Source organism: Barbus barbus (genome assembly GCF_936440315.1).
Source record: "Barbus barbus genome assembly, chromosome: 7".
NCBI lineage: Eukaryota > Metazoa > Chordata > Actinopteri > Cypriniformes > Cyprinidae > Barbus > Barbus barbus.
This window is the reverse complement of record NC_136735.1, coordinates 28,645,941-28,661,114: the sequence shown is the minus strand read 5'-3', so window position 1 is coordinate 28,661,114 and position 15,174 is coordinate 28,645,941. Positions and strand designations below refer to the sequence as shown.

The 15,174-nt window shown below is 37.3% G+C and overlaps 1 protein-coding gene across 1 annotated transcript in view; it reads right to left on the bottom strand.

Moving 5' to 3' along the window:
* The window catches only part of LOC306873308 (zeta-sarcoglycan-like), a gene marked incomplete at both ends in the record, with an annotated part of 264,934 nt that extends 253,236 nt beyond the window's left edge, over positions 1–11,698 (bottom strand). Inside the window, one exon of the mRNA XM_079422505.1 lies at positions 11,660–11,698. Coding sequence (XP_079278631.1) covers positions 11,660–11,698 — 39 coding nt within the window. The remainder of the gene's footprint in view (positions 1–11,659) is intronic.
* Positions 11,699–15,174: the final 3,476 nt, after the last annotated feature.

Below are 15,174 nucleotides of genomic sequence, written 5' to 3'. Positions count from 1 at the left end.
AACTTTGAAATTCTTCAAAAATTGACCTTACTGTCAGCAACTGAAGTCTTCTAAAGAAGGCTGTGTTGCAGTAATTATAAAATGTATACCATTCTGGGCTAAAGACCACAGTCCTAAAGACTGTGATATCCCTGATAAAAAGAAAAAAAAAAAAAAAAACACTTTTCAGACTTTTTTAAGCACTAAAGCTGTTACGAATCCTGGCCATGCACTTCAGTTTACTCACCACCAGAGGTCACCCGCTCACCACATGGACTTTCACACTACACAGCACATTGGACTCCGTTTCCCACCATCCATTGCACTCACTAATCACTCACAGCTGTTCACACTGATCACGCCCACACCTGAGAACCATCTCGCAATCACCATCACCCAAACACACACTATTTAAGCCTGGGACTTGCTCTTGCTCGCTGCCGAGTATTGTTAGCCAGTCTGCTTTACTAAGCGTTTCCTCAATAGTCTTGTCTTGTTTATCTTGCCGTGTCTGACCCTGCCAGTGTTTGACCCTGCCCGTGTTTTTGGATTATTCTCTCTGCCTTGCCCTGTCTGGATTTGGTACGCCGATCGTCGACCCACACTTGCTCCACGGATTGCTCTGTCTTGCCTCTGCCATACCTGTTTGCTGTCTCTCAACCCTGCCTGTATGACCACGTCTTTTAATAAAGCTTCGCAAATGGATCCGCACGTGTCACGTCTCGTCACTCCTGTAACAAAAGCACATAAAAATAACTGGAAAAATTAATAAATTAAATTATAAGTAAGAAAGATAAACCCACACGCGCCGCACATACACAGATACATAATTTAAAATAAAGTTAAAATAAAAGTTGTTGTACATTAATGCATGAGATTTAAGTTAATGAACACTTACAGTAGATATAATTTATTCTATTATTTACAATTCAATGCACAAAAGAACACATATGAAATTATATATATATATATATATATATATATATATATATATATTAGTGCTGTCAAACGATCATCCAAAATAAAAGTTTTTGTCTACATAATATATGTTTGTGTACTGTGTATATTTATTATGTTTATATGAAAGCACACATATACATATATTTTGAAAATATTTACGTGTGTGTGTGTGTGTGTGTGTGTGTGTGTGTGTGTGTGTGTGTGTATCTCTCCAACCTCAATACCACGACTGAGGTGCCCTTGAGCAAGGCACCGAACCCCCAACTGCTCCCTTGGCGCCGCAGCATAAATGGCTGCCCACTGCTCCGGGTGTGTGTTCACGGTGTGTGTGTGTGTTCACTGCTGTGTGTGTGCACGTTGGATGGATTAAATGCAGAGCACGAATTCCGAGTATGGGTCACCATACTTGGCAGAATGTCACTTCACTTTATATATATATATATACAGTATATATTAGGGGTGACCCCGAATAGTCGACGAGTCGATGCTTCGATATGAGGAGCCTGATTTGACTCCCAATCTCACAGTCGAATATTCGCGGGGTGTTAGAATCATGCCATTTTGGCTCTTTGGGGGTGCTCAAATGTCTGCTTTCACATAGAACTACTGGTTTTCTCCCAATAAGTTAATATAGGCTACAGCTTATTATGAAAATGCTGTAAATAAGAATCTGAAAAGAAAGAAGCTTTAAATAAATATTTTTAATATAAATATTGGCGGCAAGACTCAAACTGACACAGGCAGAGTTAAAGACTGGATTTATTCGATCAAGTGGGGTATAAGTGATTTTAAAACATGGCAGCCGGATTATATATTGTGTATTATTTATCTAGCATAAAAGATGCATCGTGCTGAAGTAAAGCGCTTCATTGTAGGTGATTATCAACGCGCAGTGCGAGCAGTACAAACAACAATGCATAATATTAATAACTATGCCTGGGACTGTCATATACATAACATTATAATGAGAACACTATTATAATAAAACGCTGTGAATTTTTAGAGTTTGGTTGCCGTGTTTCTACACGTTGTTGCGTGAAGAACATGTCCACTAAAGGAGTTCATTTAGAGTCGCGCGGACACGTTCACTTCTGCATTCGAGGGATTTTGTGCAGATAGCCTGTAAGTCGTAATATTAACTTTATGTTTTATAAATAACGAAATGTATTCTATATTAGATGAGTTAAATCCCACAGATTAAAAAACTGCTATCAAATGCTTCATTCTACTGGTCATCTTCAGTGCACAGCTCAAAACAGAAATGCAGAACATAATATAATAATATAATAATATATATTATATATTATAATATATATAATATAATAACTTCTGTCATATAGCCTACATAATGTTATAATGAGAGCACTGTTGTAAAAATGTTTTGTATTATTAGGGTTTCGCTGATTCTATCTATCTATCTATCTATCTATCTATATATATATATATATATATATATATATATATATATATAGTAATAGGAGTAGGCTTTTTGTACTGGAACAAAATATTATATTATATATATATATTATCTGCTTTTAGTAGAAAAAGACAAGAAAGAAACATTGATTTGGTCATGTTTGCAGCAGAAGCCTTGTAGTTTATAAATATCATTGTTTTCTAATTATTGTTGTTTTATATAATTTCTGCATAAGTAGCAATCAGAAATCTTGTGGTATGATTCACTACTTTATAGAAGAATACAAACGAAAGATGTTTTTGCCGAGAAAAGTGATGATGAATCATTGCCTCATCAAGAACTATTTCCGATGGGACTCTGCACCAGACATATTTTTAATGTCAACCAGAACAGAAAAAAAGGTAACATTGAAACCTGCTAAGTAAAAGGGGACATTTCAAAAAGCGATAAAACACATCTTAACAAGTGAACTGTCAGAAGTAGTTTGTGTTTTTGTCCTTGATTCGTCTTACAGAACTGCCTACAGGAGATTCTCTGTCTGAAAAGCAATCCGATTTGAATGTCTGTTTTATTTAGCTGTTTTAGAAAATGGCGTTCTCTTTGTGCCCGGTCTCCGCTCTGCAGGAGGAGCGATAGATCTCTTTGTTGTTGTCATTGTTGCTTGGGTGATTTTGCTTGCTTGTTTGTCTTTTGTTTTTATTTTTTATTTCTCAAAAACATAATAGAATAGTGACCATCAAATGGAGGCTTTTCAAGGCGGATAAAATAATCTTAAACCGGACATTAGTCATGGAAGAGAAGCCGGGGCGGACTGCCTTACCACAGAGATCAAATGGATACATCAAAGGGCCCAAGAAAAGCACATCCAAAAAACAGAACATCTGAAGCCCCAAATATCAGATAGCTCCGCAACAAAAGCAACACAAAACAACCCTGCAAGCCTGCCGTACCTGGGACGAGAAGGTGGCCCGTGACAACAACGTTTCTTTTACACCAGCTGTTTGATAAACACCAAAGGATCTCTTGACAGTCTATTCGAAAGTCAACCAAAAGAAAGACAATAAAAGAAGCAGAAGGTGTATCTAAAATACAGTGTTTAATTTCCTTCTCCTCCAGATCCTTCATCATGTTACTGTCAGCCAGAGCTACAATGTGAGAGAACCAAACTCCAGCAACATTACAGTGGAGGAATGCAGACTCCGGCAGAGAGAAAAATCATTTTAGTTTGCTGCATCCACAGGTTGGTAACAAGTACACTTGGGAGATACTCTGAATAATAAAATATTTGGCTCACAGGTTTGCTATTATTACCCACTATCCAAAAACACTGATGAAACAATCAAAGTCAGTGAGAAGACCCAACCAAAATAAGCCCAAATTACAAAGAATCTGAAGTACTTTTATGCTCCCAAAATTGATTGTAATCCTACAACCGTTTGCACTGTCATCATGGCAGCACAATTCTAACAAGGAAATGTTGGGATGAGAATTATGGTAATGAAGAGTCATGGCAGAGTTACGGAAATGTAAACACCTCACAGCTCTCCGAGGAACCATGTGTGAATTTACAGCAGATGAATGCAGCACCAGTCCGTGTGTAATGACTGTGTGTAATAGTGAGTGAATTTGGCACGCTCAGCATGCTAGTGGCCTCGATGAGATAATTGCATCGGCGCATTAACTCCTCTTGTGCGATTGTAGGCCTAAATCTCAGACTTTCACTCAATTCTTTTCCACTTGCTTCTTGAAAATAAAGACCTTCAAGACATGGTCACTAACACCAGTAGAGGGAGAATCCATTTATTTTTTGGAAACGGACTAAACTTTGATGTGCCAGAAGTCTTGTGTTCAGATCTTCAGTGGCCACTAATCAGATGCAGCATGAGCCAAGTTGTGAGTTCTTTCTTTGTTTTGGATGATACTTCAATACTGCTGCAATTTTGAGAAGATATATAAATCATAGGTGTTTATTTTTAACTAGATTTGATATTTATTTAGCTGGAAAATACATGTGCATTATAGAATTGAAGTAAAAAAAAAAAAAAAGTATTTTCTGTGATTGTTGTTAAAGATATGTGATAAACAAAAACAGAAATCTGATCATATGCAGATTTAGGTCAAAGTAAACATTAAAATGCTGGCTATTAAATGTAATGTTAAATAGCTGCAATTAGCCATTTCTCTGCTTTTATGAAGAAAAAAATATATTCTAAAAATATTAGTAAACGCTCTGGGACTTGAGTGACAGGTCCACAGACAGAAGGTTAAAATTATTAAAATTAATCATTTGAAAAGTACTATGTCTGCATGTTCTTTGAAGGTAAGAAAAAACCTAAAGAAGAGCAGAGTGAATTTGCTGTCTGAATGTGCAGGTTAATTGCATAGGCACCTTGCATTTTGATACGTATCTTTGTCATTCCCTTAGTTAATTATTTGAAATAGAAATGACCGAAGACCAGTGCTAATAGTGTATGCTCTCCATAGGGGTCAAGGCAGATGTAAAGTCGAAAAAGCAAAGCGAGAGAGACAAGGAGGGGTCACGGGGTATTAAAGCTGAGAAGTGAAAGGTGCAAAGAAAGCAAGTTACTGAGAGTTTGAGGAAGAGAATGAGAAACATAATTGAATTGAAGTTTCAAATGAAGAACAGAGATGGAAAGAACGATAGAAAGAACAGTCTGGCCTCTGGTATCTTCTGTCACTCTGTAATGCAGCTGCTTTTACGGCAGGCGTACGGCCCATCTCACCATGCCACTCACTTCATTTGGCTCATGATGTGGCCCATCAGCCTAGAACCTAGAGTGGGCATTTCTCTCTCCTTCTATCCCTTCTCTCTTCCTAGTCCTTTCTGTGACCATTCGAAGCTGCTATTATCTTGTCACTGCCCAGTTGTAGCCTCAGAGTGGGAGATTATTGCAACAGAGCCATCCCTCGCCTCAAGAAAAAAAGAGTTGAGGAAACTCAAAATATCATCCACAGAGATTTGTGACTTTTCTCATGTTGGACCAAAATACACACCTGAGATGTTTAGCTGTGCACTAAAACAGTTGAGGAAACTTTTGAAGCTTTTAAACTATAGTGTAAATGTTCACCGAATGTATCTTTCTGACAATAAATGCAGATGATTACAACTTTCTGCTGGCAATTTTATCATTCACAGTTCTGAGTACTGTTTGCTTTCAGAAATAAAAAATGAAGCTTTGAAACTTTTGCAAATCTTGAGTGATTCGAAGCAGTATCAAAATGCCAATGTCACATGATTTACATGGGTGCTGCAGACGCAATGATATATTATGCAGCGCCTGAAAGTAGTCCCCAGCTAGGTAACTAGTTATGATATAGCTGGGGACTACTTCCAGGTGCTGCGTAATATCATTGCGCCTGCTGCACCCATGGTACGGCAGCAAAGTTCTTTGATTATTATGCCGTAACGAGAGTATAGTTCCTAGCCATATCGGCCTAGAAAATCGCAACTTTTCATTGTCCGTCGGTCTTAGTACATGATATAACTACAGAAGAGTCAAGTTTTAAATAGGAAAAATATCGAAACTCTTTGGTCATTTTTGAGTGAGATGCTAACGGTCTAATCAGATTCAATGATCTATGCTAAGATACGCTAAAAGTGCTGCCGCCAGACCCGGAGATCGGCTGAATGGATTCGAAAATGGTAAAAATCAACTGTTTGGGGAGTTGGAAAATGAGGCTATTTTCAAAAAAAGTGGAGTGTTCCATTAACTGCAGTCAATAGCTTACACTTTCAATAAAACATTTGCAATTGTTTCGTAAAAGTGGTTTTTATTTATGTGTTTTTAACTGTGACTGTTGTGGTTCATGTATTAAATATTAAGGGCCTATGTTTTTGTTGTTGTTGTTTTAACTAAGAGTTTTTGGTAACACTTTAGAATAGGGAACACTTATTCACTATTAGCTACGACTTTTCCCTCAATAAATTCCTAATTTGCTGCTTATTAATAGTAAGGTAGTTGTTAAGTTTAGGTATAGGATTAAGGATGTAGAATAAGGTCATGTAGAATAAGGCATTATTATGTGCTTAATTACTACTAATAAATGGCTAATATTCTAGTATTGTGCATGCTAATAAGCAACTAGTTAAGAGACCTTAAAATAGTGTTACCGAGTTTTTAAATGAACACATCTTTCTTTTAGTAATGTAAAAGGCAAATGTATTTTACACGTGGAATCAGTTGCTTCACAAAATGATTTGCTGTTGTGAAGTGCTTGACGCACCACATGCAGATAATACCTGCTGGTCAAAATTGTGTAAATGCATCAAAACCTCAGGCTAAACATGCATAAAAACACCTTTTACACGTCAACTGCAAATGTTTTATTGAAAGTTTCATCAACTAAATGCAGTTACAAATCATCAAATTGAATTAATTATGAAGTGTCTGTATAATATGTGTTCTCTTATTAATTTGTGGGGCTTGGTTAAACAGACCAATAAGAGACTATTAACTACTACTCTTACTTTTTTAATATGCAAATGTGTCTTTATAAATATCTACAAATTTATAGAACTCATCTGAGATTAGGTAAAAAAAACACAGACACGGTTCACTGAGATGTCCCCTAGCAGCAAACCTTAGAAGTTTTGAAACATTTTGAAAGGCTATGAATTAACAAAGCATTGTTAACTGAAATCACATGGCAGTTTGATACACACTCCAATCCATTGGTTTGATTCACAAGGTTTCGAAGCTTCACAAATCAATACTTCGAAAGCGCCCATCACAACTTTTCTTAGTACTTGTGATTTAAACAAGATCCTCTGTTTAAGTGAGAACTTTGTGTGTGGAATTGTCTCAACATAAAGGCTTGTTTGGTGAACATTATAATGTGTATCTGTCTAACTAAACTGGTGAACTTGCTGAACTAGCTGTTGTTTCTCACAATCCTCAGGCATTTGGAGTCTATTGTTGCGAGGGTCAGTCTGTTCAACCATCCAATCAGCTACAGCAGAAACTCACACAATGTGAGTTGGGTTTAAAATCATGGATGCTTTAATCTATGCAAATATGGTTTACTCAAAAAACAGTCCATCCTGCCAAACATGAGAGGTTTGGTTACCATGGCCACCTATTGGTAAAACAATGCTTGCAATTAGCTGAGCTTTTATGATATCGCAATTGTAATTATAATGTGTGCAGTAATAGATTAAGGTCAGTGATTTATGGTGTAAATTAAACCGCAATTAAAGCGGAGTTTATTGCATGATAAATCGAAATTACATTAAAACAATAGATTTGAACTGCTGTAATGTCCGAACCATGTCTCGCATTATGAACCAGTTAATTGCCAGCACTGTGTTTTCTTCCTTGGTGATGTTAACCTTTTCTTAACATCACCTGTTCAGGTGACACATTGAAGTGATTCCTTTCTTTCCTGTTACACACTCAAGGCTATCTGGGGGGAAATGTTTAACACAACTCTTTTATTCTTCTGTCCTTCAACTTTAATATATATTAAACATTTGATACTGCTGTTACTGAGAGTTGCGTTGTAATCGGACTGCCCTTTCCCACTGGCAGAGTTAATTAAGTGTAAAATGGATGGAGGTGGAGGAACGGGAGGGGATGGAGGGGGCGATGGGAACAAAAGCTTGGCAAGGACCCCGATACGCAAAGCTCAGTGTCTACTGAGGGGATCAGGACACCGATGGGGCCTGCATCTGCTACTCAAACTCGGACCAGCACAGCAAACCTAAGAGAAGATGGATTATGGCCATTTGTGATGCTATTAGAGCTATTTAGTGGGTCTGTTGCTCACCGCATCTTTTACTGGTCGGTCCAGGATCAGCATGCTGAGTGCTGACATTGAAGACCAAAGCAAGCTGTCCATTTGGTTTCCAAGCAAGAATGACTCAACCTACAGAGTTGAGTGGTTTTTTAAAGAAAAATTGGTTTATGTACTGTAGTGTGACCAAAAAATCACTTAAAAGGTCGTATGTCAGATTCAGTTAGGATTATACACATAAATAATCTTTCTAGTGATTACATTTTACCTTGATTTTGCAGAGCAGAGTTGAATACAACTGTCGTCCCTACGCTGAACCAAAATTTGGTGTAAAAATAATTTACACCCAGAAATTGCTTGTAATTTTTACAATTAATTACAAAGAAATGACTAGTAACACACTGAATTACACGCATGGTGACCTTTTTACCAAGACATGTCTTACCAGGATTTTTAAATTGCCTAAAATGTCCAGTTTTTGGCTTTGTTTTCCTGTTGACAGTCTCTTTACAGTCCTCATACATTACATGTACTGTATATGCTTATTTGCATTGCTTTGACTGTTCTCTGAAGATCCCACCTTCTTGCACGCCACGATTGGTCGATGTACTTTGCCTTCACACTATTGGTAAAACTACTTCAATCAATCGTTAACTTCAAGAAGTATGAAAACAATTGGAAAACAAAGCCAAAACCCTGACTTTTTAGGCTAATTATAAATTCCAGGACATGTCCGGGAAAAAAAAGATGTGAAATTTTGAAGTAGAAAGATTTTTTCTTGTAAAATGTTCTTCAAAAATCGTATTATTATTTACAATTTGGAATTTAAAAAAACTAATTACAGTATACAACAAGTCAGTAGGATCCAAAACAAGATATACAGGTATATTGTATAGAATAAAGAAAGGGTGAGTAAATAGTAACAAAATTTAATTTTTGAGGTGACCTATCCCTTTTAAAACCAATGAAGTGAAGGTTTGCACACGTTTTAATGTATTTCTCGCTTATGTTTTAAATCTGTCATCAAACTTTGCGGTCCAACCCAAGCAGTTTTCGGCCCCTTCTGAAGGAACTTTCGCAGAGGTGGTAAAGGATTGGCAGTAAATTGAAATGACACTTCAAGAGATTAAGAAAGGCATTTCATCAGCATCTGAATTCATAGGACACATACGCCTCCAGATAAGAGGCAAACCAGAGATGCCAGTTTAATTAAAACTATCGCTGAACAACCCTGTTAAGGACAGAGAACTGTTTGCCTCATCAACACTGTTTTTAATGACTCCTCTATCTCAAAATCTATTCTTGTCCTGTTGTCTAATGAAAAGGGGCCACTGGTGATTCTTCACTGAGTTCATGTATCATGTTTACATGTCATCATGATCCATTAGAAAAGTAATAACAAGAAGAATGTGCAATTACAAAACTGCTCCACAAAGCAATTACATATCAAGTACATGTTGTTCATTAGAAGTACCCTGCTTAATTAATTAGAGAGAATTACATGAAAACTAATGTAAGCGTGCAGTGTTGCTCTACAGAAGAGTCAATGTTATATGAAGCTCTTGATCAGTTAATTGAAATTCGCAATGATGATGCAATAGATGGGTCAGAGCCAGACTCTGCATATTTGGTTTAATTTTCATGATATAGTGTTTTCCCTCAGTTGTTCCCTCATACTGTATAATGTTGGTATGTAGTATGTTGTGATATTCCTGGTTTCGCTAGGCCAAAGACACAGAATCAATAAATACAAGGACTTGTATTTGATGGATGTGTTGAAATGGTGCTTTTGAGAATTGCTCATTTAATAAATAAAGACACTTGCCTGGTTTAAACATCAATCTTTTGGAATAACAATGTACAAACTGAATACTATACAGAAATCAAGTGAATTACTGTATATGGAGAGAGACAAATCTCTTGATGACAAATGCCAATCAAATGGTAACAAACTTGGAATTTTTCTGCTAGATCTATTCTGTAGATTCGTTCATGTTCTCTTTCACTTTCCTTTATGTGGGTCCGGGGAGAGAGAGAGAGAGAGAGAGAGAGAGAGAGCTCTACACAAACACCAAGACCACCATCAGGTTTATTATAGTTAACTAAAAATAAAACCATAGAAAACATGTCCATTACTTGAAATAAAATAAACATTAACTGAAATAAAATAAAATATGAAAAAGCATATTTTATTTCAGCTAGTTGCCAAAACGACATTTTCATTTTGTTTTAGTGCATTAACATGCATTAAATGCATTAAAATAACTAAATCAAAAACTTAAATTAAATAAAAACTATACAGACACATTTAATAATAATAATAATAATAATGTCAAAAAACAGCACAATTACTAAAATTAAAATAAAACTAATTACTAAATAATAATAATAAAAAGCTATAATAGTATGTCGATTATGGTGAAATAACACTGACAAAAGTTTTAATGGAAAAATGTTACATTTGTAAAGCAAAAATCTGTTAATTAATATAATAAAAATTTTATAATATATGGTCAAATTACATTTTTTCAAGGCAATGCATGTAATTGTCCTGATATATAAGGAGAAAGGAGGATTCCTGGAAATCCCTGGCAAGCCATCACTTTTAACAGGTTTAAAAGGTGAGATTGTTTTTATTTTGTCATCAGTTATATTCAGTGGAGTGTTTTATGTTGCTTAGATAATGCTTTTTGCATTATGTCAGTGTCAGTTTCATTACCCTAATGGTGTTTTGTCTGTACTTATTATTGGCCACAGTCTCTGGAGACCAACTTTAAGTAATCATGGCTTTCCATTGTTCCACATGTTACCAACAGAACGACGTACAGTAACATAGATTTTCACAGCTCTAATAAATCATTCGTATAATACTGTTACATAATGACACAGTTAGGAACTGTAAAAATACAATCATCAAAATGCCCTCCTTTCATGCTTGTATCATCATTGCTCGATTTCTCCCGGTAAAGTTCTAGCAACCACAGTTGCTACCCAACATTTACCATTTTACAGTGTAGTACTGGCCACACAAATCTCCCATCCAGCTGTTCTCCAGTCTGAACTGTGGAGCTGTCCACTGCCAGAGGTGCTGAAACGCACAATCCCTCAGCGGGACTTCTTATCTCTTCTGTGAAAACGCACGAACATAAACACTGAGCAATAAGATACAAATACTCGCAAGTTCAAAAGTTGATTTGAAGAAATTACATTGCATATGGACAAATGAGGATGCACGCGATGGAAAAGCCTGGAGCGGGTAAGCCGATCTAGGGAGGAGTTGAACGGAGGAAAGACTCTTTTTTTCTTCTTCTTCAGAAATCCATACTGCATGTATGGTTTGTTAGCGAAATACGCGAACTATTTGCGAATTGACAAGTGATCAGGAAGCTTTAGCAGCAGCCCCTGACATCGGCAGCTGTGCCTTTAATGGCCGCAACTTGAACGAGGGTTATTGAAATGCACCCCACGCACGAAACCCAGCACCCCACCACCACCTCGCACTGAGCCCCAAACACACACACACTATACGCTGTCACATCAGCAACTCACCTTTAGCGCCTCGATGTCCAGCGATGCCGATCGCTCCATATCGAAAGATAAAGTCTAACACAAAAGTTGTATATCTAGCCTTGTAGTTCCCGAGCGAGAGCCAGCCCAGTTCTCCGAGCTGCGGCGGATTCCCTCAGTCTCATTCCCGCTGATCACGACTCCAGCGACAGCCTCAATTATTCAATAGCCTATTTGAAATGTAACTAGTCACTCAGAGTGTCCCAACAGCAGTAACGTGACATAAACCGACTTGCGTGTCCCTCTCCGTTTTCCTCTCCAAAGGCAAAAGTGTTTCCGTCAGTAAGAGACCGTGTTGTCATTGAGAGCGTTGAGCGCGCGAATGGCACATTTGCAGCAAACCGGGTTGATCAGTCTTTCAAATCAATCTTTTGCGGTATACTTAACGAAATCGGTTCGATTCGAGCAGGCGGATGAGCGGGAGTCTGTCAGCTCCTTGCTGTGATCCGGCTGATTAATTGATTGATTGATTGATCGTTTGATTAGACAGGGCGCACTCTGCCGCTGCCCTACTTGGTGATCTCCAGAAACCTCCCGTATCCAAACGCGCTCCTCCAGCCGAGTCCCGGTGCTCTGAATACGGACTCTGTGTCTGGGAGAGGGAGTCTGAGGAAGGAGGGATGGAAGAAAAAAAGGGGGAAGATCTTCCTTGAGTGGATTGTGGGTGAATTTATCTGTCTTTCGGCGCGGTGACTATCCAGGCTAGCCAGTTGACTTGCACAGTCCCCTTAGTCTTCTGCGTGGAGATGCGAGCAGATTCTTTTCATCACTCAAAAAATAAACTGTCCTGCGAGTTATTCTCCTGGGTCCTAGAGCCACGAGGGGAGAGAGAGAGAGAGAGAGAGAGAGAGAGAGAGAGAGGAGGAGAGAGAGAGAGGGAGAGAGACTCTTACCCGCATGCTGAGCTGATCCGCAATGCTATTTAAGTTTTAATTCGCATGCGTGTGTGCATCTCAAGTGCATACTGTTGACTTGTCATCATAAACAATTTCCAAAGGCAATATATATAAGGTATTATGATTACTTTTTAATTATATATATATATGACATATGCAGTTATGTAAAATACAACGACATCCTGGCCAGTTTTGGCAACCAAACTGTACATTTAGCACAAAACAAATAATAAACTCTGACAATTAATTCACTCATTCACTTTAGCTTAAAAAGAGAAATGGGAAAATTACATTAAAAGTGCTCTAAAAATAACCTACACAGCAGTATTACAGCTGAAATTGTTGTTCCAGAGGCAGGGCTTTGCATTGAGGATCTTTTTTTTCATTGTGCCACTCTGCAATTAATCATTCCTTGGCATGGATTTTACATGCGCACCTGACCTCAGCTGGGTATATTGTGCCAGCCCCAGCTCCGGTAAGTCAACTCCCAGTCTAGGACCCAAATTAACAGCCCACCGTAAAGTGAGCTGAAGCGACAGTGAGACAGATTTCAAGTGGAACAGCTCAACAGCAATCGTGTCGAGCATCTGTGCGTGTCTGTGTGAGAGAGATATTCACATGCAGTTGGGGAAGGCTAAGAGAGACACACACGCAGAGAATATGTAGGTTTAAATAGTGTGTCCTAGATAAATGGAAATCATATATCATCCTCTGTCTTGCAAATTTTGGCCTGTTATTCCTGGATGAGGTTCAACTAAATGTATGTCGCGTTCAGTTGAGGTTGCCTGTCTCGCCTTTTGCGTGTCTGTGTGTGAGAGAGATTATTAAAGGTATAGTTCACCTAAAAATGAAAATTTGCTGAAAATTTACTCTAGACTTTGTTTCTTCTTTGGAATAGATTTGGAGAAATATAGCATTACATCATTGCTCACTGATGGATCCTTCGCAGTGAATGGGTGCCGTCAGAAAGAGAGTGCAAAGAGCTGATAAAAGCATCACAATAATCCACAAGTAATTCACATGACTCCAGTCCATCAATTAATGTCTTGTGAAGCAAAAAGCTGTGTATATGTAATAAAAGCATTCATCATTAAGACATTTTTTAACTTCAAACCATTTTCTCACTCTAAATTATAATTCCTCTATTCATAAAATTATTTTCTCCAGTGAAAAAGTAGTCTTGTCTGAAGCAGGAGAGAAATATGCACAGAACAACCTTACAAGGTGAAAACCGTCCAAAACAGTTCTAAACAAAAATGTCAGTGGATTTTGATGTGCGAGGACAATAGGGACTTTTTCACTGAAGGAAGCATTGTTATGGATTATGGATATCATTATGGATATTTTTACGAGAAGCAAAAGTTTAAAGCTAAAACACCTTAATGATGGATTTGTTTCTTACAAACAAACAAACAAACAAACATCTTTGCACTTCACAAAATGTTAATTGATGGACTTGAGTTGTGTGGATTAGTTGTTGATTAACGTGATGTTTTTATCAACTCTCATTCTGACGGCACCCATTCACTGCAGAGGAACATCTCTTGGTGGGCAAGTGATGTTATGCTAAATTTCTCCAAATTTGTTCAGATGAACAAACTCATTTATATCGTTGATGGCCTTAGGGTGAGTACATTTTTAAACAAATTAAATTTTTTGAGCAAACTATTCCTTTAAGGTAAACTGTATTCATATGCATTTTATGAACACCTGCAAAACATGTCTTTGTTTTCATAATAGCCTATTAAATCTGAGTCAGACATGTTATCTTTCTCAAAACAGGACCACTTGTAGACCGATGAAAGAGAATCTAAACAATTTATTTGATTACAACATTAAATGAGTAAAGGTATTAAAATGACTTAGTCTGACATTTGCCACATACATTTGTGTGGTGAATGACATCTTTACCGTCTGACCGTATATTCATTCTGCATAGAGACACATGCTGGCCAAACGAAAGACATCATTTGCTACAGAGGTATGAGTGAGTCAGGTCCTTAGGGGGAAATGGAAGAGACCAACCATGCACTTGGCTTGTATGTGAGCTAATAAAAAATGATGAAAGAATAACTTAATATGGCTGATGGGTTATTTATGTCATCTTAGAACATACTGTTCTTAAGATATACAGTAATGAGCCTTTTTACAATTATTACATGACAGGCTAATGTTTTACTTGAATAGCAATTCCACATGCATCTTTTTAATCTTTCATGCACACACATTTTATCTTCTTTTACATTAATATAGATATGTGCAAGCATTAGAGCATGCAAACGTACTGTAGTAGTCATAGCATTTAACCTTTGTGTTACAAAGACATTATTTTCTCTCACAATCAAATGCAAGAAACTGTAAATAGCTGCAATCCACCTTTTAATGCTTTCTATTACCGTAATGCCCTCTCAGCTGCTACTTGAGTAAAACAACTCAAAGATGTGTTATGACAAAGAAACAGGAAACATCATACATGATAAATATCATAATACTAATCATAATACATCTTTTACAATGCAGGTTACTTGTATGAACTTCACAGTGACTTCAGGAGGCATTTGACATTTAATCTTAAAGAAATTACAATAAACCAACAGATTT